This window comes from Cygnus atratus, chromosome 1 (genome assembly GCF_013377495.2).
Source record: "Cygnus atratus isolate AKBS03 ecotype Queensland, Australia chromosome 1, CAtr_DNAZoo_HiC_assembly, whole genome shotgun sequence".
NCBI classification, from domain to species: Eukaryota; Metazoa; Chordata; class Aves; order Anseriformes; family Anatidae; genus Cygnus; species Cygnus atratus.
The window spans coordinates 86855942-86880686 of NC_066362.1; the positions used below are offsets into that span (position 1 = coordinate 86855942).

The window sequence follows — 24745 nt, forward strand, 5'->3', positions numbered from 1 at the left end:
CTTCTGCAGTTGTGTTCCACAGAATGATCACAAATGCTCTAGAAGTAGTAGCCATGTGATGACTAAAGCAGTAACAGAAAAACGAAACTTCACTGAAGGGAATGTCCCCATTCTCACTTATTCAAAGAGATCTCCATCCAACACAGTCTCCTGGTAGAAGAGGAACAGAAAGATCTCCTGAGGTGAAAAAATAATTTTTAAAATTCCCCAAAAAGGGGGGACAGTAATCAGCATAAATAAGTAACTGCTTTTTTCAAAGGATTTACTAACTTCATTGGAAAGCACAAAGTTAATAGGGTACTTCCTTCAGATTTGTGGATGGAAGAAGAAAGCAGTAGGTTCAAACAGCTTCCTATGACCATAAGAAAAAAGACAGTACTTTATGTGGTCCAATATAAACAAGTCGTCAGCAAGCCATTAAGGTCCATATTCAAAAACATTTTTATTCAAGAAAGGCAGAAATGCAGTTAGGTTTTATGTAAGAACTTAAACCTTGCTTTGGTAAGGAAAAATTAATGTCAACTTAAAATTAAATATGCCATCTAAGTGAACCAAATAATTGCAAAGTATTTGTACTCAGAAAAAGATGTCTCCAACAAGTATTATTTTTGTTACCATATTATCCAATGCAAAGTAAACGAAAAAGTTGCTACACAATTCAGAGTTCGAAAAACTTCTCAATTATGTGATTTTTTCCTCCTTTGTACCTGATTGTGTACATTTTTAGCAGTTGACAGAAGGCCAAAGGCGTCACAGAAACAGACATGAAGGATAAGTATTTTCATGACAAATGGAATTGTCAGAAATATAACATCCTGTAAGATAGATTTTTACAGTAAGAGCTCCCTTGAGCAAAGCAGGTGAGTTAAAATTCAATTATTATTAAAGAGTTAAAGTACATGAAACTGTTTTATTATTTCAGGCAGTTCCCTTTGCTCCAAATATTCCTCTATTAAGTTAGCCATAAGAGGTATGCTTACAGAATATTTTTGCATTTTATACGTTAACATGGGAGATTAAAAAAAACTTTTCTAAGACCTACATATTACATCTCCCACAGGAATCAGGAAGTGGAAGGGAAATACAGTAGAGGACCATCTTTACCACTCTCAGTGAGTGTCTTCTTGTTTATCACACACAGGAAGAGGGATTAATGAGGAAGAGTTGACATGACAAAAATAGAGTGCTTAGCATTGGTTTAATTTGTTACCTAGACTGCACCTTTGAAGTTAGAAGGTTTATTAAAAATCCTTCTTGAAAGTAAAACGTTTTACACACAACAGAAGTATAATACATATTTCATATTAATGATCTAGTAACTAGTGAACTGCCCCTTAACTATGTTTCCAAAATATAATTTTCAATTGTATGCTTTACAAATACCTGGAACCGCAGTCTAGCTTATCAGAAAGTATAACAAATACATGCAATTAAAAAAAATAATCTCGAGAGAACCATTTTATTACAGTATAGAATGCTATTCCCATCACAAAATGGACAAAAATTCCAAATGAAACTGAAAACCAAGAACCCCTATAATGTAAAGGCAATCAATGAACATATTTATGTTAAAAAAAGTGAGATGCTGTACATTTAAAGTTTTATTGATGGGAATGGAAATATAACCATAGCACATCACAAAAACAGTTTGTAACATTTCATTACGAACAGTTCCTTAAAAACATCTGCAATCATTTGTAACAGCTGCACTTAATATTTGAATCCTTGTAACTTCAATCAAAATATTCTTCTAGTAGCCTATTGCAGATGGTTATTAAAAAAAACTATGTTACAATTTACAGTAAAAAAATCCAGAAATACCTACTGTTTGCAGGTGCCCAATTTTAAGTATTTCATACAGCTTTATTTCAGATGATTATTATATAAGTGATGATTATTCTTCCTTGGGAATATAAATTTTACCACTTGTTCAAAAGTTGTCTTCCCCCAAAAAACATAGGGGCACTTCCTGATGGCTAATTATCACCTATAACTAAAATGAATGCAGATGCTTATTATTTACACATTTTTGGTTTTAAATATGCTCTTCAGTCACGAGATTCAATTTAATTTATGGATGTGCATACCTGAGGTACTATGTAATCTAATGCATTTTTCCTGGAAGTGATACTAAAAGGAAACAAATCAACACAGAATATTTAACTGAACTGTCTGTGTTCTTCAAGTCTTTCTTCCTTTCCAAGATCTCGTACACCTACTAACAAAGCTTGTAAGTGAGAACACCATACATCTTTTATTTATCTCTCATGTCTTCATTGCTTGGATCTGATCTGTTAATAAAAAGAGACAGCTAGTATTAAATACAAGTAAGATGAATTATTGTCTTATTTCACTTTTTGAAAACATAGCCCAGTATGTCCAGGTTATGGAACTACATCAATAGATACTTTGGTGTAGTTAAAATAGTGGGGCACAATCCAGTTTTGAGTTGTTTTCAATTTGTTCTCACATCCACTTCTGAAATTCCTTCACAGCCAAGTAGTTTTCCTCAAATATAGCTAATTAAACATGAAGAACCTTCTACATAATTTTTATCCTTTACAAGCTTAAGGTAAAGGATGAGAACAAGGTCTGAGAATTGTGAAGCACACATTTCAATTCCTTGCGCGCATTTTGGCTTCCACATAACTAAACTAGAATTAACTCCCCAAAAGCAATGAACACCAAAAGGATTTAAAGTTTGTTTTTGCATAATTCACATGGAAACATCCTTGCTCTCAGTAACCACACTTCTCCATACTGAGAGCCTGATTGCCACTTCTAAATTCACTTCAAAGTTTTTCTTAGTTAGCATAAATATACTACATCCCCATTACAATATGGGGAAGTCAGCACAATTTAATTAAAAGCAGTAGTAAGGAATGAGAGCTGTGTTTAGCCCGACATGAGACAGGTTAGTTTTACCCTACTGATGATATGGTGTTGCAATAGAAACCCACGTTACAAAATGTGGAAATAAGCAATCTCAGCGCTTGCTGAGGAAAAAAAGGCAAAACCTGATCCCTCCTGAAACCAGGGAAGCTATGAGTCTGCAAAAGACCTACAATGGATCTGCAAAAAGTAGCTATGAAAAGTATGGGTGTTGACAAAAAAACCTACATATTCATTAACCAGGTGTCTGTTCCTCCACTTAAGTTTATGACACTTGTGATTTAGAGACTAATATAACAGTTCTTCCATTTTTTCTCCTCCAGTGCTCTAGCAATGGGCAGGAGAATCATAGCAGAAAATGAAATGAAATCTTCATCCACTGAAAGTGTAACTGCCAAACCGCACATGCTTAGGTGACAATCCAGTTTAAACCTAACCCCACTTAAGCTTTTAGGGTGCGCTGAGATGGGAGTTAACAGGAATTCTTTTAGGTAAAACCCATCTGTGAAGAATTTCAACTCAGAAAATTAAGAATTTTAACTACCCATGAGAGTAAATAGCTATAAAGAGCTATACGAGTGACAGCAGAAGCACTTAATTGCAGAGATTAAAAATCTATGTATACAACTTAAATATTTCATCAGAAAATATTCAGACTAGCATTTGAGAACCTCTTTAAGTAGCTTGAAGCTATGTACAAAATCATCAACTCCAACTTTGGACTGAAATTTAGAAGTTTTAAGTGGAGACCCTGGAAATCACAGGAAGATATTACAGAATCAGAACTATGCTGTTGTGGTTTAGCCCGGCTGGCAGCCAAACACCACACAGCCGTTCGCTCACCCTCCCCCCTCCCTCTCCGGGATGGGGGAGAGAAACGGGAAAGTGAAGCCTGTGAGTTGAGATAAGGACAGTTTATTAAGACAGGGAAAATAATAACAATAACAATAATAATAATAATAATAATAATAGTAATAATGTGTACAAAGTGATGCACAATGCAATTGCTCACCACCCGTTGACCGATGCCCAGCCTATCCCCGAGCAGCCGGCCCCCCCCACCCCGGCTAGCCACCCCTATATATTGTTCAGCATGACGTCAGATGGTATGGAATACCCCTTTGGCCAGTTTGGGTCAGCTGTCCTGGGTCTGTCCCCTCCCAGCTCCTGCTGCACCCCCAGCCTGCTCGCTAGCAGGACAGTGCGAGAAGCTGAAAAGTCCTTGGCTTGGTGTAAGCATTGCTCTACAACAATTAAAACATCGGCATGTTATCAGCGCTCTTCTCATCCTAATCCAAAACATAGCACCCTGCCAGCTACTAGGAGGAAAATTAACTCTGTCCTACCTGAAACCAGGACATATGCCTAAAATTAGGAAAGAGTATTATATTTGGAATCTACTCTCTGTAATGAAATACAGCAGTGAAGGAAGCTCAGTAGTAAGGTGCTGCTTCTCCACTACAGAGCTCTTTTACATGGTGGAGGATGCATTAGTTTCTCTGTAAAACAGTCTCTTTGTAAAGACCATTTTTAGTTAGTATACCTTCATCTGAAAACACGACCAAATGTTTTTGTATTCTGTAACAATGTAGAAAAACCAACCATCTCCTTCTAATTAACAGAAAGGATTCTAAGTAGAAAGGACAGTCTGGTACCCATGGACATGAGGAGGTAATGTTAATCAGGTAGAATGTCTGATGCTACTTAGCTACACCTTTGAAAGAAATTTGGTGGCACTAACTCTGGGACATTGCTGACATCTAGTGGCTACCACAGCACAGAACACGTCAATCTAAAGTCATCTTGCACAGCATTTTGTTCTCAGACTCACATTATTCTCCACTAATACACTCAGAACGTAAGCAATGTACATTAGATTGAGGGCGCTAAAATTAGAACAATACCACACTTCACTATTCTAAACATTTAGCAGTACACGGGAGGACCATAGAGACCCAATCCTTACCAATACACAACATAAGGAAATAACACAGCAACCACACAAAGTTTGCAATTAAAGAATGCGTATGCAATACATCCTATAAGCCAGATGTGTTATTTTCTATGGGTTACAAGTGTCTGCATATGCTAGGATCCTTACAACGTAAGCTGTTTTTTTTTGGCTCTACGTCAAAAGAATCAAAATCGGTATATTTGTTTATCTTTCTAGCCTGCTTATTCACCATTTCCAAATACTTAACAACAAGATATGGAAAACTGGGACAGGCCAGTAAGAACAAATTAAAGAACAAACTGAGCTACCACTATACAAATTAAAGTTCAGGAGCACCATGTATTATTATTGTTTAAAAGAAAGTTTTGCACTGTTTCAAGAGTATGCATTAACATTTCATAGTACACACTTTTGACACAGAACTAACATGATCTTTGTGTGCACATTAAGGAGAAAAATGAAAGGTAAGCATGAGACAGAGCATCAGTACTCACTGTGTGATTTGATCTGACAGCAGAAATGGACAGAAAGAAAAAGGAAATAAAAAACCTTACAAAATGAAAAGAGTTTAACAGAATGAGAATAGAGCAAGAGAATTACACATTGCATACCTTGGAGCCAATCCACACCATCCTGTAAACCTTCTCCTTTAAGAGCATCACTGGCACTGAAAGAAAAGTCAAATTATGAAGACATTGTAATAATAACAGTTTCAATGGACTCGTCACTATACCTGTAATTTACAGAACTGCAAAGTAGCATGCACAATTAAGTTTTCTTCACCTGAAGAAGACTGCTTCTCAAAGGATTAATTCTACAATACCTTCCCAATATGAGAACATTTCAAGATGTGCTTTTAGTTTTAAGTAACTACTACAGTTCTGAGACAGGGGAATCATTCCTAGAACATGAGGGGCTCTTGAAGACCTCCCACATGAGGCAGCTGTATTGTTCTGCTGCAGATACACTTTAGTAACACCCTCTGCAAATGCTGTAAAACCTGTGTTTACTGTCTACAACAAGACCAAAGAAATAGCACCTTCCTTCCTCCCACACAGTTCCTATACAAAGCAAAGGTGTTGGAGTACTGGAGGAAACAAGTACTGTGCATACACACTTCTTGTAACAGCCACCCTAGGGCTGTCTATGTTAGGCCACAATGAGAACAGTGTGAATTTACCCTTTGAATCACAGGGGTACAACTGTTTAAGGCCCCTCATTCTTCAGCTTATGAAAATTAACACAGCAGTGATTCTGCACTACTTTGTGGTTATCTATAAAGTTATTTCTCAAGGAGCTTGGGAATTCATCAGTGCAAAGCAACAATCCCAAAATAACACCCAGGTAATCAAGTTAATTATTAAAGGGCCTACAATGAAAATTTTAGTTTTCAGCAGCACTTAGCTGCTGATATCAATTTTAGTTTACAATATATGAACTTTTGTAAGCTAAAAATATAACTTCTGTAAAGTACTTCTGAGCGCAAAGGGTTTTTTCCCCTGTCAACACAGACACAATCCTTTTATTTATAGGAAAGCTTTACATCCTTCAGAAAGGAAGTACAATAGTTCTTAAAACTAAAAAAAACCCTCAGACATTATGTGGTGCAATACTGTCTCTCTGAATTCCCACAGGAACAGCTTACTAAGGGATCTTTTAACAGCAGCACCTGGAGACTGAAAGAAAACAACTCTAAAGGCTTCACTGTTGATATTATTTATCCTGCAAGACAATCCAGCAGCAACACGGATGGCAATTCCACACAATTTCCCAGCAAAAATAGGCGCAGCTACTCTTCTGATAAGAACGCTGCTTTTCAATTTCACTGAAGTTCTCTATTTCATTATTCGGGTAACAGTTCTCTCGTGAAAGTTTTCTACTTACAGTCTACATGAATGCACTGTATTGTGCCTATAAAATGTATTTCATAGCAAGTATTGTAATGTTTCCACTCATTCCACATATGGCAGAACAGCATTTTATCTGGTAGATTTAGTTTGAATTATATAATACTGAGTGGTATGATAGAGCTAAAATATGAATACAAATTGTCACCAATAAAAGAGTAAAAATAAAAGGAAAGTTTACCAGATATGCCAGGGTTTGTCTTTGATGTTTTCTAATGACAATAATTGAGATACTTTCACAGATGATATCGCATCCCTGAGGTCCATCTTGTTAGCAAAGAACAGAATAGGCAGTCGACGGTGCTTAATATCTAGGCACAGGCAGAAATAGAAGAACCATGACAATATGCAACACAATCTCTGCAAGCAACAAACTACAAACAATACAAGAAGGTATTCTGCTCACCTGTAACTGCAATTCTTTGAAGGTTGTATCCTACCAAGATGCACACTGTTGGGTCACATGGCCTCTGATGCATGCTTCAAGAAAGCTCAAACTTTCTGGTAGGCTTTGGGATCTCACCCTACCTTACACATATATTTAAAGCTGTAGGTAGGAGTTGTTGGCGAAGCTGAGGAACAGGAGCTCAAGCAATTTCCTACAAATACTATGTGCACCTCTGTTTAGTGAAGATTGGATGTGTAAAGTGAACAGAAAAATTATTTGCATTCCTTCATATCCTCCCAAAAGTAGATGCATATGAGTAGTCTGCACTATCCTTTAGCATCCTGGAGGACATCCATGACTTTCTTTAAAGATCATAAAATAAGAAAAGATGCAGATGTCAGGACATCCCTCAACTGACCTTCACTTGAACAAAGACTTCTCTACCAGAAGCTCTTCGCAGTTAGTAGTGGGAACCACAGTCCCAACCAAGGACCCTGATACACTGCTAGTTTCTGGTGTATTTACACATGCAACAGCCTCTCTGATTACCATGAAAGGCTAAAGAGTCATTGCAAGGAAACAAAGCATACATCTGCCAGGCTGAAGAGAATAAAGCTGGCAAGAAAAATTACTAGTATCAGTGCCAACTACAGAAATTGTTCCACATTATTCAAAAAGATTAATTCTGGGATTTGTGAAAAATTTGGATTTGAATCAACCCATCAATTTTTCGTAGGAAAAGATCTGTAAAGAAACTGTGATGAAAATTTCCATAGAGGCACTTCTTAGAATAGTAAAGAGAAGAGGTTGTTTCCCATAGGAAACAAGCTAAGGATTTATTTAGAACCTCCAAACATAAGCCAGCTGACCCTGCTGGGAAGGGTGGCAGAACCCCCTTAAAAAAACAACTCTCCTAATGCTGAAATGAATTGAACTTCTTCATTATGCTCTTTTCAAACCTTTTACTGAACCCTCCCACAAATCCAGTGGAGATACTACTACTACAACCATACTCAGAGATCATGAGTGCTCAACAAAATGCTGATGTTTTCACAGTTGTTTACCCTATCTGGAACTACTTTTTCCTCTGACATCCTCTAATGTGAATCAAAAGGCCTTAAAATAGAAGCACAGAAAGAATATAATTAAATTTCTGTTCTGATTCCACAGTTGAATAGCTCTTGTGTCTCCCAACTGATACTTTTACACTAACCTAAAGTACAGTTAAATGAACTCTCGCACCCACAGGTTGCAGTTTACAGATATATTAGAACCACAGAAGTTTGTTAACATCACATATGCAGATAGCCAAATTTACCAAGGAATTCTCACTGTAGTTTCTTTTTTTGTTTGTTTGTTAAGCACTTGAAAACAGGTACAACCTACCCACATATACTCATAAATACACACTTAAAGATGTTTGCTAAATAAACTGATAAACAGACATTTTTTCCTACCTTATTATTTCCTACCATGCTATACCCTATTCTTCCTAACACATTAAAAAAAGACAGACACTAGAGACATGCGATGTGTAATTTTATACAAAGCATTTCAAATGTACAGAAATTTCATTTTATTTTAGAAGCATGTGCTGGAGGTCAAGTGACCCAAGAGTCAATGTCTGACTAGGTAATCTAATGACTGTGATCTTGCAAAATGCTGAAGTAATAACATAACAGTGATCATTAAACAAGCTGTTATTTGTAGAGTGCACAGTCCACTATCACAAGTAGTAGTTTTGATCTTCAAAACAATCCAGCTAGCACAACTTCTACCACCATTAATGCTTCACATTTCACATTCCCTTTCACCTGACCACTTCAGGTAAAGCCTGTTTTACTGAAGGGTTGCTAAGATTTTCAGGGACAGGAATCTATTCAAGGTTATTACCCAGCGTCCATTTAAAGTGTAAGCATGTACATTTAAACCACAACAGGGGGTTCACAGAGGCAGAAGCACAGAAGGGGAGTAACTAGGGCATGTAAAAGAAGGGTAGAACAACAGTAATGCAAATAAAAATATTGCTGTAGTAAAACAGCTATAGATTGATTCAATTAATAGTTACTTTTATCAAACATTATTCTCTTTGGTCCTCTTGGATTAAGACCTATCAAAATCCCAAAGGATAGGAACGCTATGGCTGCATTTTACCTGAGCTGCCCCAAGGCAAAAATACAGTAGTGCCCTTCCTTGGTGCTAGGGAATACACCAGGTGGACACAGCCACGATCTTTGAGAATCAAAAAACATAAGCGTATCAAAAGCTGAAGAGTGCTGACCTACTAGATCAGTGTTAGTAACCTGTTAATACTTAAATACGATACCCAAAGTTGCAAATCCTCAGCCTTAACACTTTTTACTCTTTTGTGTTATAATAAAGCAGTACATACTACAGTTGTGTCTACCTCCTATCCTTAGTCTTATGTGGTTTCCCTTTTATCAACAGAATCACCTTTTTACCAGTTTGGTTAATACCTGCTTTGTTAGAGTTCCCTGACCCTTATGTAATCCACCTGCAGCCCTTGGTTCACCTCCTCCCTCCCCTTGAACTTTGCGAGCTTGTCCTTTCAGTGTCCTGCACTTGAAGTGGCCCGTTCCTCTGAACATAAAATGAAGAGGACCCAGTCAGCTCACATATGCTCAGCTACAGCATCCTTGCTGATGAGCTCATGTATTACATGCAGCCTGCATGGAAAAGGAAACCACAGCAATATGATCGGCTCCTATCTCACAATACTATCCTTGGTTAGAAATACAGAAGTATTTCTCTTTTCTCACATCTAGTACTGTAACCCCACAAGTTAAAGCTCTACCAGCTTAATAAATACAAAATTGCAGTAGGATTTCACTTTAAATTTCCTGCATGTAGTTTTACACTCTGGCTACTCACAACAATACTACAGTGCTGAAAGTCAATCAAAATTGCATATTGCTTACAAATACATAATTTGATTCCAATAGTGTTGGCCATATGGAAAGGCAAAGAAGGGAAGAGTTGATTGATCTCAAACTTATCCAAGAGAATACAGCCCCATAGAAAAAAAATAAGTAAGAGCCCCTAAAACTAAATGCCTCACCATGAATCTTCTTATATTCTGTCCTGCCCCACATATCCTTTTATAGGCAATTGAAACTGACTGGTATAACTACCCTGGTATCCTTATTTTTAGCTATCTTGCAATAATAATAATAAAAAAAAAGACCATGAAGATAAAAAAATGAAAATTTACATTAAAGGAACTAGTCTTCACAGAAAAATTTAGACAAGGGAATTTTGTGTATGTTAGTCACTGTATACAGGCTCTCCAGCTTCCAAAAGGTCAAGATCTATTCTTCAAACTAGCACAACTTTTGTTCTATGTTGATTAAGAATGAAGTCCAAGAAGAAGCAATCCAACGCAATGTAGCCAGCTGACAAATGATCAGTTCGTAAGTCAGAACAGGTACATAAAAAACCCTTATCCAGGGCTATTATTCTAGTATTCATGAATGTCTAAAATATTTATAAAATACTCAGAATGCAGAATGTGTCAGGTAAGAAGATTTTTTCTTACAACAACATAACAAATATGGAGACAGAAGGGGAAAAAAGCCTCCTCACCTGGATGATTCAGAAGGGTGTCAAGTTCTTCTTTGGCCACAACCATTCTTAATTTGTCACTGCTATCAATGACAAAATAATGGCTTGGCCTTCTCTGCATAACATAAAAAGAGCAAAGAGGCAAATTATAGGTTCTCTTAAACTGTGATTAAGAAAAGGCTTTAGAAGAAACACCAAAAAAAATAAAAAAAATCAAACAAACCTGTGTTTTCCTCTAATTTCTGCTATTTGCCATTAAGATTTGAATCCAGCCCTATTTCTGAAATTCAACCTTTTGACAACCTGCATACATTTTTTGAGACGTGAGATTGTTAGCTGCATGACTCTTACAAGATTCAGTCTATACAACAGACTCTTCAGAAATCTTGATTTCACCACCGAGACTGAAAAATGAACTCTGAAAACGTAACCGACTGCTATGCTGACAGTGTGCTCACAAAGTAAACCTGTAGAGAGCTTTCTGTAAAAGTCCTTTATTTCCTACACTAAAACAATTTTATTTAGAATTTTTCTTTTTAAACTGAACTTGATTTATTTCTAAAGAAAAACTGCGTGTCTACAGCTGTAGAAACAACCAGGCACATGCAGACTAACTTTCACAAAAGTCTGCATAAATAGTTTTGTTTTTCTTTTAACAACAGGTAAAAATTTTCTACTATTTCAAATCATCAAAAGACATTTTGCCGGCAAAATGACCACAGACAAAATGTATATATATGCCCATGAACTCCTGATTTCAGCATATTATTTATATTTCATGTTTCATTTATTGAAAGTTATTTGAAAGCAAAATAAAGTCCGATCGATTCAGAAGAACAGCTATAGGAGACCCACAAAAAGTATTCTTAATTTACCTGTTAATGTAATAGTTATTTGTCCTTTGTTTTACATTTCTCTGAGAGACAATTAGAGGTACTTCTTCACCCCCCCAACCCTACCCCTCAGTACTATCTTTGTCCCAGACAAAAAAAACACCAACAAAACGAAACAAACAAACACAAAAACCAGTCCCTACCGATAAAAAGAAATATCTTGACCAGTCTAAGACTGCAGGAGAATGTCCATTATTTTGAGGAATACGGCAGAACTTGAATAGTAAATAAAAAAATACTTTGTTTCAGCTAATATTCAAAACTTTGAGTGTACAACATTTATCTATGGGAAACAGAGTCCTAGTGTGTATTTACCAACACAAAATAACTTCACAAACAGGTAGCACAACATAAATTTACAAATAATAAATACACTTGGTCCTTTGAGGACAACCTAGAAGATAGGTTCAAGGCAAATAAAAGAGCAATCTTTAAGCACTTTGAGGCAACTACTTCAACGCAGACATTTGATCAGAATTGACTGGCATTTTGCTGTTCTTATAAAATTAAATCTAGCTTAACTTTATAAACTAAACAGTACATAATTATTTTCTATTATTTTTAGCAGAAGTTGATCTTCAGTATTTGACTACTGCACTGGATCAGGAACAGAAGTGGATACAAGTGTACATTTCACTGTCAGCATTAACTAAGAAACTCCCTTCCCGTTAACACTAACAAAAGCAGTTTATGCCACATAAGGAGTAATTTACTGCATTAAAATACATCAGTCAGAAAAATCATTTGCTTATGAAACACTCAGCTAGCATTTTGAGAGCAGCCTAGGGGCATCAGCCATTGAAATCCAAAAGTTTTGGGAAACAGACATCTAACACTCTTGAAAGTAATGCCCACACAAGTCTTCAAATTGTTAACACAATTTTGACATGAAAAGAAGATGAAGTGTTAATCCTCAATTAAAGAATCCTTTCAAGTCTATCACATTTAATATTAATCAAATATTTAAATTTATTATAATCTCCAGAATGGGGAACACAAGCTGTTTCTGTGTGATATAATAATGTTCACCTTCTGTTGATCAGCAGCAGGTATTACAGAATGCCAGTGAAACAACAGAAATAAAGCTTCAAGTTTCATCAGAAGCTAGAAAAATAGACAATAGTTTCTATTACCAGTAAGTCAATATTTGGAGCAGTGCATCCAGCTCTGGGGCCCCTAGTACAAGTGATGTGGACCTACTAGAGCAGGTCCAGGGGGTGTCCACAAAAATGCTCGGAGGGCTAAAGCACCTCTTTCTGTGAAGACAGGCTGGGGTTTAGCCTAGAGAAGGTTTTTGGAAACCTTAGAGCAGCCTTCCAGTATTTAAAGGGGGTCTACGGGCAAGGTGAGTAGATACTTTATACCAGGGTGTGTAGTGATAGGACAAGGGGTAACTGCTTTAAACTAGAATACTAGTTAAACTAGATTTAGATTAGCTATAAGGAAGAAATTCTTCACTCAGAGAAGGAGTGAGGCCCTGGCACAGGCTGCCCACAGAAGCTGTGGATGCCCCATCCCTGGAGGCGTTCAAGGCTGGATGGGGCTTTGGGCAATCTGGTCTGGTGGGAGGTGTCCCTGCCCATGGCAGGAGGGTTGTAACTGAGCGGATCTTTAAGGAGCCTTCCTATCCAAACCATTCTGTGATTCTATGAATACCATAATATTTTAAAATACAGTAAACATCCTACTTCATAAGTAACATTTAAGAATACTTGATCAAATTCTTAGTTTACATGTGCCACCTCATCCTCTGAGGCTCCTCACATATTAAAAAAAAAAAAAAAGCAAACCCTCAGCCACCAGCCAATATCTTTTGGCTTTTACAGTCTCTTACTCACAGAGGAACAGAAAAGTAAGAGACCTAATTTATCTTGGTGCTTTCTTATAGGATTGTTTTTTTGTTTTTGTTTTTAGAATTTAAAACTCATCTCTAGCACACTCCCCCAATCTTTGAGATAAGATGTCCCCAAAAAGTATGATAATTAACAGCATATCAATTCTTCTTAAAGTAGTTGTACTTATTCAGACCAAACTCCTGTCGAACACCAGGCACGATTCTTTAACTCATTTCTAAGCGCTAGGTATTATTAGACTTCCATCTGTACAGTGTACATGCCAGCTAATATGAACAGCAAATGCTTTAAAACAAATAATAGGCTTACTTGTAGTAATGTTCCAGAGATTTCTGTATCTGCCTTGGCCTGACATATCAAACACTGTGAAAGACAAACTGTAAAGAAAAGAAAATCAGACACAAAGAACAAAACCAAAACCAAACTATTTACTTTGCTACCCCGACAGAAAGAGCCAGATCAACTTGAATCCCAATTATCTGTAAAAGATTCCAAAAGGAACTTTGGCTGCTGTATCTGCCTTCAAACTATCCTACCCAGCTTTGTGGTCTTATCATAGAAATACTTCACAACAGAAAAAAATGTTTGTTCTCTGCAAAAAGAACTATATCAATTACAAAAAGTTGTACTGAATATAAAATAAGCTCCCATTCAGCCTCTCTTTTGATCACATTATCATTGAATGTTGTTTACAACGCTGAGTATATAAAATTTGGAAGAGCCATGACTTAAAATGCACACCCTGTCTTAAATTCTGTTCTTAGACAGGCATCAACAGCATCAAAAAGATTCTGTAGGCAGAAATAGCTTTAAAAAAACAACAACTAAAACAAACAAACAAAAAAACCACACACCACTCTCCCTTCAGAGAAGCATCACATTCTGGCAATAACAGGTTTCTGCAGGTGACCAAGCTACAACGGACAGTCTCTGCAACTTTGAGATTTCACACAAATGCTAAACACAAGGTCAACTTCCAGAACATGACAAGAAAACTCCGATCCACTTCTGAAACGTCTACAGAGGCAACACTGAAAGCAATACTAGGTTTTCCTATTTTGGGTAGTCCCACACAGCTTTCAGAGTGGGAGCAGTATCAAAATGAGGAGGTCTCAAAATAATTCTTTCCAGTCTACGTCCGGACATTACCAGATTCTAGACCAGCTGCCCTGCCACATAAAATATTCTTAACGACTCCAAAACAATGTTTTGATTGTAATACCAGAACTTTTTTTTTTTTGTTAAACATTCTACATTGTATAATCGCAGGTCACTTCTCCTGTTACAGGACCAGAATAAAGGAAAGTAATATAAATGGATTTACATTCTCACACACCCAAACCTGTCTTATATGCTTTACTGAGACAGAATACAGCTGTGAGCCTCCCGTAGAAACAGGAAACCCATCAATCCCACATGTCAGCTCAAGGAGGAACAATTGTCTTGCAGACTGACTGCACCCATTAAAAATACACAGTGAAGGTTACAAAATAATAAACTAATATCTAATGTTACCTCTTTGAAACATTTGTGCCTCCCCACATCCCTTACATACATCCTAGCTTTCCTAATAGCTTGGCCTTCACTCAGCCAATAATTTGTTCCTTTCCTGACCTTTGCCCCTGACATCTTCCCATTGTTAAGGCTGTAACCACCACTTTTCATTTCATGAGATTAGACTGCAATCTCCTCAGTCTCCCCAGTGAGAGTGCTTATCGGAATACAGGTTGCCACCTAAGTAACTGCCTGTCCTCAAGACTGTAACAGCGTCCCAGTCTGAAACTGTTAAGAAAGAAATCAGACGCTCATAACACACCACTGCAAAGCTTTTATTAAAAAATAAAATAAAAAATAACTTTGCATACATAGTTTTATAGCAGTGCAAAACATGGAATATATTCTAACACTGTCAGTCCAGAATTGCAGCTAAGACTCCTGGATACTACAACACTGCAGCAGGCTACGTGGCATTTCAATACACCAGCACACCATTACGCTCAGTTACATTATACTGAAAGTGTGATATAGGTCCAACTGATGTACATTGATTATTACAGTTAAAAGGGAGAAAATTAAAGAAACTGCTACCTGGATGTCTTGAATTTCTCTATACTGAATCCTATTGTTGGAACAATGTCTTGAGTTTGAGCCTATAAGAGAAAGAAAGTACAAATTTTTAAATAAAATTAGAAACAGTTAATATTGAAATATATTGGTAACATGAATACATCACACATCTATTTTTCCCAATACAAAATACAATCTGCAAAATACACAATGTAATACACGAGATTTTTATAAATCCAGATACTGTTACTAAATAAGTTCCCTGAAAAGCATAATAATTCACAATCAAGGTTTTTAATTTTCTAGGAAAAACAGTAGATACAGTTGTACAAGAGCACTGAAGACATTTCATCCTTAAAAGTGAGATTACATTAGACTGTGTGCATACATGTGGACGTTACCTAAGAAATAAACATGAGATATGTTAATGTGGAAGATGACAGCTTGAAGACGATGACTGAGGTCAAAGTTCAAAGTACTCGTGCACTCTTAGGACCACAAGGTCAGCACAAACAAGCCTGCACAATGTCCAAAGCCTCTTTGAGGAAAGAGGGTATATTTCTGTCAACACATCAGACGAGCCATACTCAACTTGTACTACCAGCTTGGAAGAGTCTGTCTGAGGCTGGGAAGTGTACTGGCAGACACTACACAATGGCCTAATCGCAGCTCTACTCAAACTACCTGATCACTGGAGGAATGGCCAAAATGTAAAGCGTTACTAATAGACCTGACTGGTAACCAGATTTACTGCTGAGCTAGTGAAGTAACCTCTCAGCTAAATCAGTACAACAGAATAATAGCTCTTTTAGAAAGCAGAAATACTGAGCAGGGAGAAAGGTTACATTTAGATTACAAAGATCCTCAGATTATAGAGCTGAGAAAGTGATACACAATCCTTTCACAAACTTCCTAGATCCCCTTATTAAAAACACTATTAAAGTAGTTACTCTTCCCATGCAACTGAAACAAGCTTAGTTTATCCATCTACAGTTTTATTGCGAAAACGGTATTTCACCATCCTAAACAGTTTAGTCAGCAGCTCCTGTCAACCAGGGAAAAATCTGTGCAAAATAAATATTAAAGAAATAATATCATCCCCTCTAGTTCAAATGTATTTATGAGGCCCAACAGATACAACCGCAGACAGGCAGAGAAACACTTCCAATTGCCAGACAAATGACATATTGTTCCTACAGCAAAGCAGCACTTGTTCTTGAGAAGACTGCACTGTTCTTAAGAATATCCATAGCTGAAAATCATCTGTTGACTGAACTTACTAAAACCAATTTCATGAAATCTGATCTAATGACATTTGTTGCACATTAGAGAATTTGCCATGTCTTGCTAGGATAGGACTTATGCAAGTTGAATGCAAAGCCACCCTCCTAAAATACCACATTAAAAGAAAACAGTAAATTCTCATTATATGACTTACAGTAAAGCAACGGAGAAATAAATTCTATTTAATCAAGTAACTCCCTCAGGACCTTCTCTTATATCTACCCCTGTGCTAAATCTTGAAATCAGTATTCAGCTCTAGTTAGGACACCTTTACTAAGGTGATCCTGACATAAAAGCCCTGCTACAAGGAAGGTCTCAAAAATTGTGCGTGTATATAGATATCTATATACACACATATATATGTATTGTTACAGATATTACGTACATATACATAATTTTCCTGTTACAAATTGCAGCAATTCCCCCAAATGATTGGCAACAGACAGTAAGCAATTTTATATTTTCATTTATCAATTTATTTCATTCTCATTAGAAGACTAATTCCAAGGAATAGAAAAGTACCAGGCTCTTTTACTGAGTTATATTTTTAAACAATGTGCAGTAGTACTCTTCAAAAAAATAAAAATCAACAGAATTTAAAAATCAAAATCTGTGTCCTGATAATAAGCAACAAAAAAACCACTATACTCCAAATGCACATAACCAAGACGCACAAGCCTCATCTCAGCCATCATAAACCCTTCCTTACTGAGTGATCTTAGAAGATGTGCCATGTTAACACTGGTTTTGGTAAATGTTTTCATAATACGCACATGGTTGCTGACATTTAGTTTTAGTTGGTTTGAAATTTGTAAGATACATTTGTACCGCTGTACTAAATCAAAAAATTCTTCACATCTTTTTCACGATCACAATCAGTATAGCAGCATGCAGAAACAGCTTAAACAGACATCAACTCCGGAGTAAAACATCAACAGTAAACTAAGTAGGCTACTTACATTTGAAGGTTTAAGTTTATTTATGATCGTTGTTTTGCCACTATTGTCCAAACCAAGGCACAAAACATGAACTTCCTTTTTCTTCAGCCCAAGCCATCCTGCTAGCTTGTCAAACAGTCCCATGATTCTGGCTCAAATGCACAGCGATCACCTGTTGTTCAGAAAATCAGAGATGGGAAGAGCCGTTGGAAAAGGGTTACATATACAGCAGCGCTAGCACAGTAGGTGGGCATGTGGATAAGAAGTCCTTAAACTTTTAAAAGGACGGCATGAATAAGACACTGCGCAAACAGTACTGCAGCAGGTTTGCTCGGTGCAATAAGCAAATGGTGTGTAAGCTGATTATGGCGAAGAAGCCCTGATGCTAAAAGAGATTGGCTGTTTATAGCCCTGCCGATGTAACACGGCGTCCTCGATTCACTGGGCAGCCACGCTGTCGGCATCCCAAGCGCTCCGATAGAAGCACAAGGGCAACACCTCCTTACCTTCTGCTGAACGGACAGAAAGGAGGTAAAGTAGATTTTACTTCAGGCTGTCAATAGTACTGTCAGTCACTGTAATTTGGACAACAAAGCAAAATGACATCTACCTTCTTCAGCACCTGCTACGTGATTTGCTGAACCCTGAAGCAAATAAAGCACCCTCTGTCAACTCAATTCAAACTGTAATTGTAACGGGCTTTGATGATATTAACACGTGGAAATTGGGAGCTCATGCACTACAAATAGAAACTGACTATAACGGGTTCAACAGACACGAAGGCAGACAACTTAACATTCACCTGCAAGTCACGTGGAATCTGAACTCCTGCTCAGACACTGAAGTTACCTGGCAGTCACATATTAGGAGGAGCTTTCATTGTGCTTTCCCATGGGGCACTTGGCTGAACATGCTTTGCAAGGAGAATAACCCTTGTCTAGCCTGAATAAAGTCCTCGAAGAAAATTTCAGCAAACAGATAAAAGCAAACATTTGTGACACTTTCAATAATAAAGCATTTTATTAATGCCAGCGGAATTTCATGGAGTGGTCAGGGTTGTTTTTTCTCTTAATAAAGAAAACACACAAACACTGGAGAGCTCAAACCGTGAGCTTTGTTACCCCAGAAAGTTAGAAAGAGAAAGATGGAAAAAAATATCACTTCTTCACTGTTTACAACATTATCATTAATTGAGTTTTAATAGAAAATAGTTTAAGCACTTAAAAACAAACTTTGTAATTTAAGCCATCAGCTTTGCTTAGCATCAACATTTTTTTTTAAATATACAGATATAATATAAAGCTTTATCACTCTAATGCATTTTGGTTCAAGCCTGGCAGTAATTTAGAGTAGCCAGGTATGCTATATGTTGTTGTCACCAGATTAAACAAGCCCAACGTCAGTTATACCTATTCCCTCAAATAAGAGTCATGAATTTTCTTCTAACTCCCTTATTTTATGCCCTACTACTTTATTATGCAAACAAGCACTAAAAGCAGATTAAGGCTTAGTGTTTACTATCAAATTAACCTGACAATCCCCTGCTCCAAAACACATTACTTCCTAGTGTAATCAAGACTCACATATGTATATATTCTAGAGAATGAGGTCCACAAAATAAAATAAACATTATGAAATTTTCAATAGGAAGCCTCCAACTATTTCACATTTTTGAGCTGATCTGTAACAGTCTGTAACGTGGAGATCAGTTGAGTGTTAATTGGCTGACTGCAGCAGTGGCCCTTCAAAACACGTAACTTCAAGCACTGAAGCTTTAGAAAAGTTTTCAGATACAAAGTTCTGGTGAAGCACTACTGAAGTGCTAGCTTGCTAACCACAACTTGGTGAGCACGGAATATTGTGGAAGATGTTGAAGCAAGGCTTCTGTAAGAACAAGAAATAAATTCACATTTTTCCATTTCTAAATATTCCAGTCTACTTGAAATATCACCATCTCCTACAGTGAGCCAAACTAACTCAAAGAAAAGTGCTGCAAAGCAACCTTGCAGGCAGCAAGCTGCATCCCTGAACTCTTGTGTACATACCCTGAAGCCTGAGCAGACAAGGGACAATTGCATTGGGAAGGTAAGAACCTCACAGGCACTCATGCAACAGAAAAGGAGAAAATGCAAGAACTTAAAAAACACTCCAGGGGCTTACAGCCTATAATGCTGTACAGCACATCACACCAGACATGCCCCCGACCCGCTGCTGCGATCACCCACGCCCTGCTTAAGCAGCAACCCAGAGCCCTCACCGCACACGTGGGCGCTGCTTTTGGGCTCTTGAGGCAGGGACGAGACCAGAAGATTCGCGGGCCCCTTCCAAACTAAACGGCGTTAAACCACTCCATCCAACTCACCTGAACTACCCAAATTCAAACGCTGCAATACCAAGGCTGCCCCAGCCACCGAAGAGGCCCCTTTTTAGCTCAGCATCACCGACAACTTAACGATAACCTATATTTTTTATGCACAGGACCCCCCACCCCAACACCCACAAACCCGCCCCCCGGCGCAGCACAGACCTCGGCCCACAAAATGTCGGCCGGGCCCAGCCGCCGCTGCTGTTGCCGTGGAAACCTCCGCCCCGCTTCGCCCCGCCCCGCCCCGCCCCGCCCCTCCACAGCAGCCGCGCCGCTTCCGGCGGTTGGTGGGCGGCACCTCCCCGCCAGCCGGAGCCCCGCCCGCGTGCTGGCCCAACGGCCGCGGGCAGCCGTTGAGGGGGCGGCGGGCGGGAGTCGTGTTAGGGGTTGCGTTCTGGGGTGCCCGGTGTAGTGCTGAGGCTCAGAGAAACGCGTGTTAAGGAACAAGAGGCGAAAAGTAGAGGGGTCGGGTGCTCACAGGAACGCGTGTTCCAGAGGGTGGGTGGTAGACTACAATATGTAGTTTTAAGTAGTTACAGCAACTGGGCTTTGAGAAGGCAGCAGCTGGCTTAGGCTGGACATAGCATACAGAGATACATTTATTTTCATTTTTTTGCAGTGCAGCTTAATCCAGTCAGAGTGTCTGGTTCTATGTCTGCTGTACAAACTCAAAACTATTTAAATCCAAACAGCAGCAAGTTTAAAGTAAAACACAATGTCTTCCCTGCCGCGTACCTATACTTCCATGCCGTATTTTTCTGTTCTGTGAAAATGAGTATCATGATTTCTTGTGCTGCTGCAGTTACCAAAATCCCTCAGGCTACCATTAAAAAGCCTCATCAAGTTTTTAACTAGACCACTGTCATGAGTTTTCCTCACTATCTCACTTGTGTTGAGGTACTTGTAGGACTTAAAAGATGGGTCATATTGTACTCCCCGCGTTCAGATTGATAGCCTACACTACAGACCCGAATGAGACCCTATGTGGTCAAGCAGAACTTGATGCAGGGAAGACTTGGCATGCTACCACATCCTTATTTATCACAGATTGGCCAGCTAGCTAAAGCAACTCAGTCCCTGTCTCTCCCCTCACTACAACCTGGTGTTTCTATAATTCCAGATCTAAAATATTTCTTTGGATTTGTGCTTCACTTTTAAACAGAAAGTAAGCAATGAGTGAGGGGTGGACAGCATGGTTCTTCCCAAAAGAGCATCTGTACTGCTCCTTGGCCTGAAGAAGCAATTTTCCTTCACAAAGCTCCATCCCTCATTGCAATAAACCGTAATCTAGTTTCACCGATGCTTTCACCCTACTGTCTTTACTGCCTTGGGAAGAGGAGTGACAGCGATAGAAATAGCTCTTTGATAGCAGTGTGGACAGTTCTTGCTGCTAAAAATCTTTATGGTTATAATTCGCTTCACATTAAACTTCAAAGATTAAAAATACTGCCAACATTTTGTCTAGTATTTGGCTTTCTAGTTCTCATTGTTGCCTTCATTATTATTAAAGCTTTGAGGTAATTGCAGTCGTGATTTCGTGATTCTGCTAAACCCAGAAAGGTTCTGACTGAAAGATGAGATTCCCTCATGACATCGTGAGCCATTAAAGGAAAACCAAGAGGTGTAAGTGTCTGTCCTGGTTGAAAATGAAATCCTGAAAATGAAATGAAATCCTGAGTTGAAGCACTTTCTAATAGTTAATTGGGTTGTGGGGTAAGTCTGTGTTAGAGGAAAGTTTCATCTCCTACTTTTTATACCGAAATTAGTCTACATGTAAGAATTAGTTCTAAAGGCAACCAAGAGGTAAGAATGGCAAAGGTATTTTTGTAGCCAGATCTAAAATGAAATATTAATTCTTTACTATATTCTTCCTGTTAAACTTGATGGTCCTGAGTGAGAAAACTCTTTACCATGACTTCTGACATTTATTTTCTATTATTCTACACATTTCTGTTGGGTCTTGTATCGCACACATACAATGTTGTGAAAGGAAAGGCTAATTGTAATTTTAAACTTTTTGAGGTATGATCTGATTATTTTATATGGCACTCTGCTTCTCTGAGAATCAGTCTCATTCCCTGGCATTATTTACATAATACAGTCAGTTATAAAACAACATATGTCAGCAAGTTTTGAAAAACACTAGAGAAGGAGTTGCATGGATGAGTGAACCACTGTAAGGAGAGTGAACAGCGCTGTAGACTCTTAACAGCAAATTAAAATCTGATAAAAATTCAAATAGTGTTTCTTAAAAGGGGAGAGAGCTGTTGTTTGGAACTTTTGATGTGTATAGTTTTTTCCTAATGTTATTAACTGTATGTGCACTTTGAAAAGGTGTTTATCAAAGCATAAATGCTCAGTGGTAAACACAGAAGAGGCCATTGTGGTTAAGCATTCTTTTGCTCAAACAAAACAAAACAAAGCAAAACAAAACACCAAAAACACAACACCCTGAAGCATCTCAAGTGTTAGAACATATTGCCGGTCCATCTTTATTAGTACACCACCCTGTGTTAAGCAGCTGATTTTTTTTCTCTCTTTTTTTTTCTTTTTCTTTTTTTGCATGATCATGTATGACAGGCTTCTCTGTGTATCATTATATTAGTAACCTAAGGCAAAACAAACACCATTAACTCAAAAATAACCACCAATACTGTAACTTTTATTTGCTAATAAATATCTTAATAAACAGGCTTACCCCATCTGTAAGACCTGATAATGCCTCTTAGGAAATCATAGAAAAATAAAATACAATAATAATCAGTAACTTGTACTTTGTACAAAAATCTTATTATGTTGCTCAGCAGGTAGCTTTGCCAAACCCCATATTCTTTCTGCAAAGAGATGGCGTATGTAATGCAATTCACCTTAAAAACACCCTAATGTTGAGAGCTGAGCATTCTATTACACTATTAACTTGTAGGCATGCCAGCACGTGAAAATTTACATGGAACATCATATTATCATAGGAATAGAATTTTAAAAAATGATAACACCACTTTTCAGTAAATAAATAACAACTTCACTTCTTATGGAAATTCCCCTTGGGACTGCAGATCAGTATATTAAGCTTTTTATTTCATGGCTATTCCTACAATATTGTTCTAAACCGGTTAAAAGATGGAAAGAAAAATAATGCACTTGGAGCATATTTGGGAGTTATACTATAGGAAGAAAGTCGTTCTGAGCAGTGAGGCAGTCCCAGGGGGAAAACAACTATACCAGCTATGAAATGTTCAGTCTCTCAGAATTAGTAGATCTTGCTTGCTGTGTGCAGTGCTACACAAGTTCAGACCAATGAAGAATAACAGTGCCAAGGTTGCTTTTCTGTGAGACGAATGGTGAAGATTTAGTTACAGGTAGTTGTCATTATTCAAATATATCTTGGTGAGAAGAAAAGAAGCAACTGCAAAACAAGTGTTAACAATCTGGGGTCTTCAAAGAAAAGGTGATTTTCAGAGCACTGATAAGGATATGAGATCTGGGCTGAGGCCACGGTTTGTCTGTAAAATAGTTTGCAAGTATCACGATTATACTGTTACTTTTGAAGCCATCTACCTTTGAAGTTTTGACATGGCTGTTTAAATATATAATCTAAAGTGTCTGTCATCAAATAGTTATTCATATATACGCATACATTGATACATTTTATGGCTATGCTAGAACAGCAGACTATGAAGAGCAGTCATATTTGTGTACAGTCTAATTTCACAGAAGAGACAGAGATTAAAACCTCCTTAATTCATATACGTTTAAAACCAACACACAGAAATAGAGGCTATCCTGAGAAAACATACTGTCCACATTATATTCCAAAAGAAAAAAAAAATAAGCTAGTATTTGAGAGGTAATCAAACATTTTTCTTGTATTTTTTTTTTTTCTGCAAGTGATTTTTTTTCTAAATGATGAGAAAATTAAAACAATTCCAACTTGATCAATGAAGGGTGCTTTGCTAGAAAATAAACCACTGCCTTTCAGTAAACATGGTTTCAAATGATCTTTTTAAGCCTTTTTTTCCTTGGTAAACTGCAGATGTAATCCCAAGGAGTGCAGAGTATCTGCCGTCATTACTGAAGTCAACAGGAGCTGTACCACACCAAACAAGAGCAAGCCCCCTTTGTTAGCCTCTGGGTTTTCAATCGTGGCAGCACCATGTGTGACAAAACTGATACCATGAGGGAATTTTGACCTTGAACCCAAGGCTCTAGGTAAGAGCAACGTATACTGAAGTTCTGACTGAATCCAGTTCCTTCACCAGAGTTAACCAAGAAACAACTTTTCCCACCCTTATCTGAAATAGCCCTCTACCTTGTGAAGAAAAGTTGGAAGAAATTGCTGTAGAAGAAATGGTATTAAAAATCATATACTGCCAATTCAAACCTAACCATTTCTTGGGGAGAGGCCAATAGAGAATCATGGCCAAAGTTTTGAAATGTTTAACCATGTCATGTGTTAGGAATTTTAGAGTAGGAGGTTTTTCTTGAAATATGGAATTAACGAAAGAGTCCAGTAAACAGAACCACTAGGAGGACATTATTTATTTTATTTGCTACTGTGCCTTTCATTAACTGGCAAATCTCAAACCGTACACTGCAATGCACTAGGAGTATGAAACAGAGCT

General features: G+C 37.8%; 1 protein-coding gene across 1 annotated transcript; it reads right to left on the reverse strand.

Annotated features, from left to right (window-relative positions):
* Nucleotides 1–426: 426 nt before the first annotated feature.
* On the reverse strand, nucleotides 427–20370 carry ARL6 (ADP ribosylation factor like GTPase 6). Its single transcript, XM_035540682.2, is given in 10 exon segments — nucleotides 427–2291; nucleotides 5458–5513; nucleotides 6935–7064; nucleotides 10745–10822; nucleotides 10825–10838; nucleotides 13779–13791; nucleotides 13794–13846; nucleotides 15558–15619; nucleotides 17780–17930; nucleotides 20286–20370. Coding segments are annotated over 9 exon segments (555 nt in total). The 5' UTR covers nucleotides 17903–17930; nucleotides 20286–20370; the 3' UTR covers nucleotides 427–2265.
* Between the last annotated feature and the right edge of the window lie 4375 nt (nucleotides 20371–24745).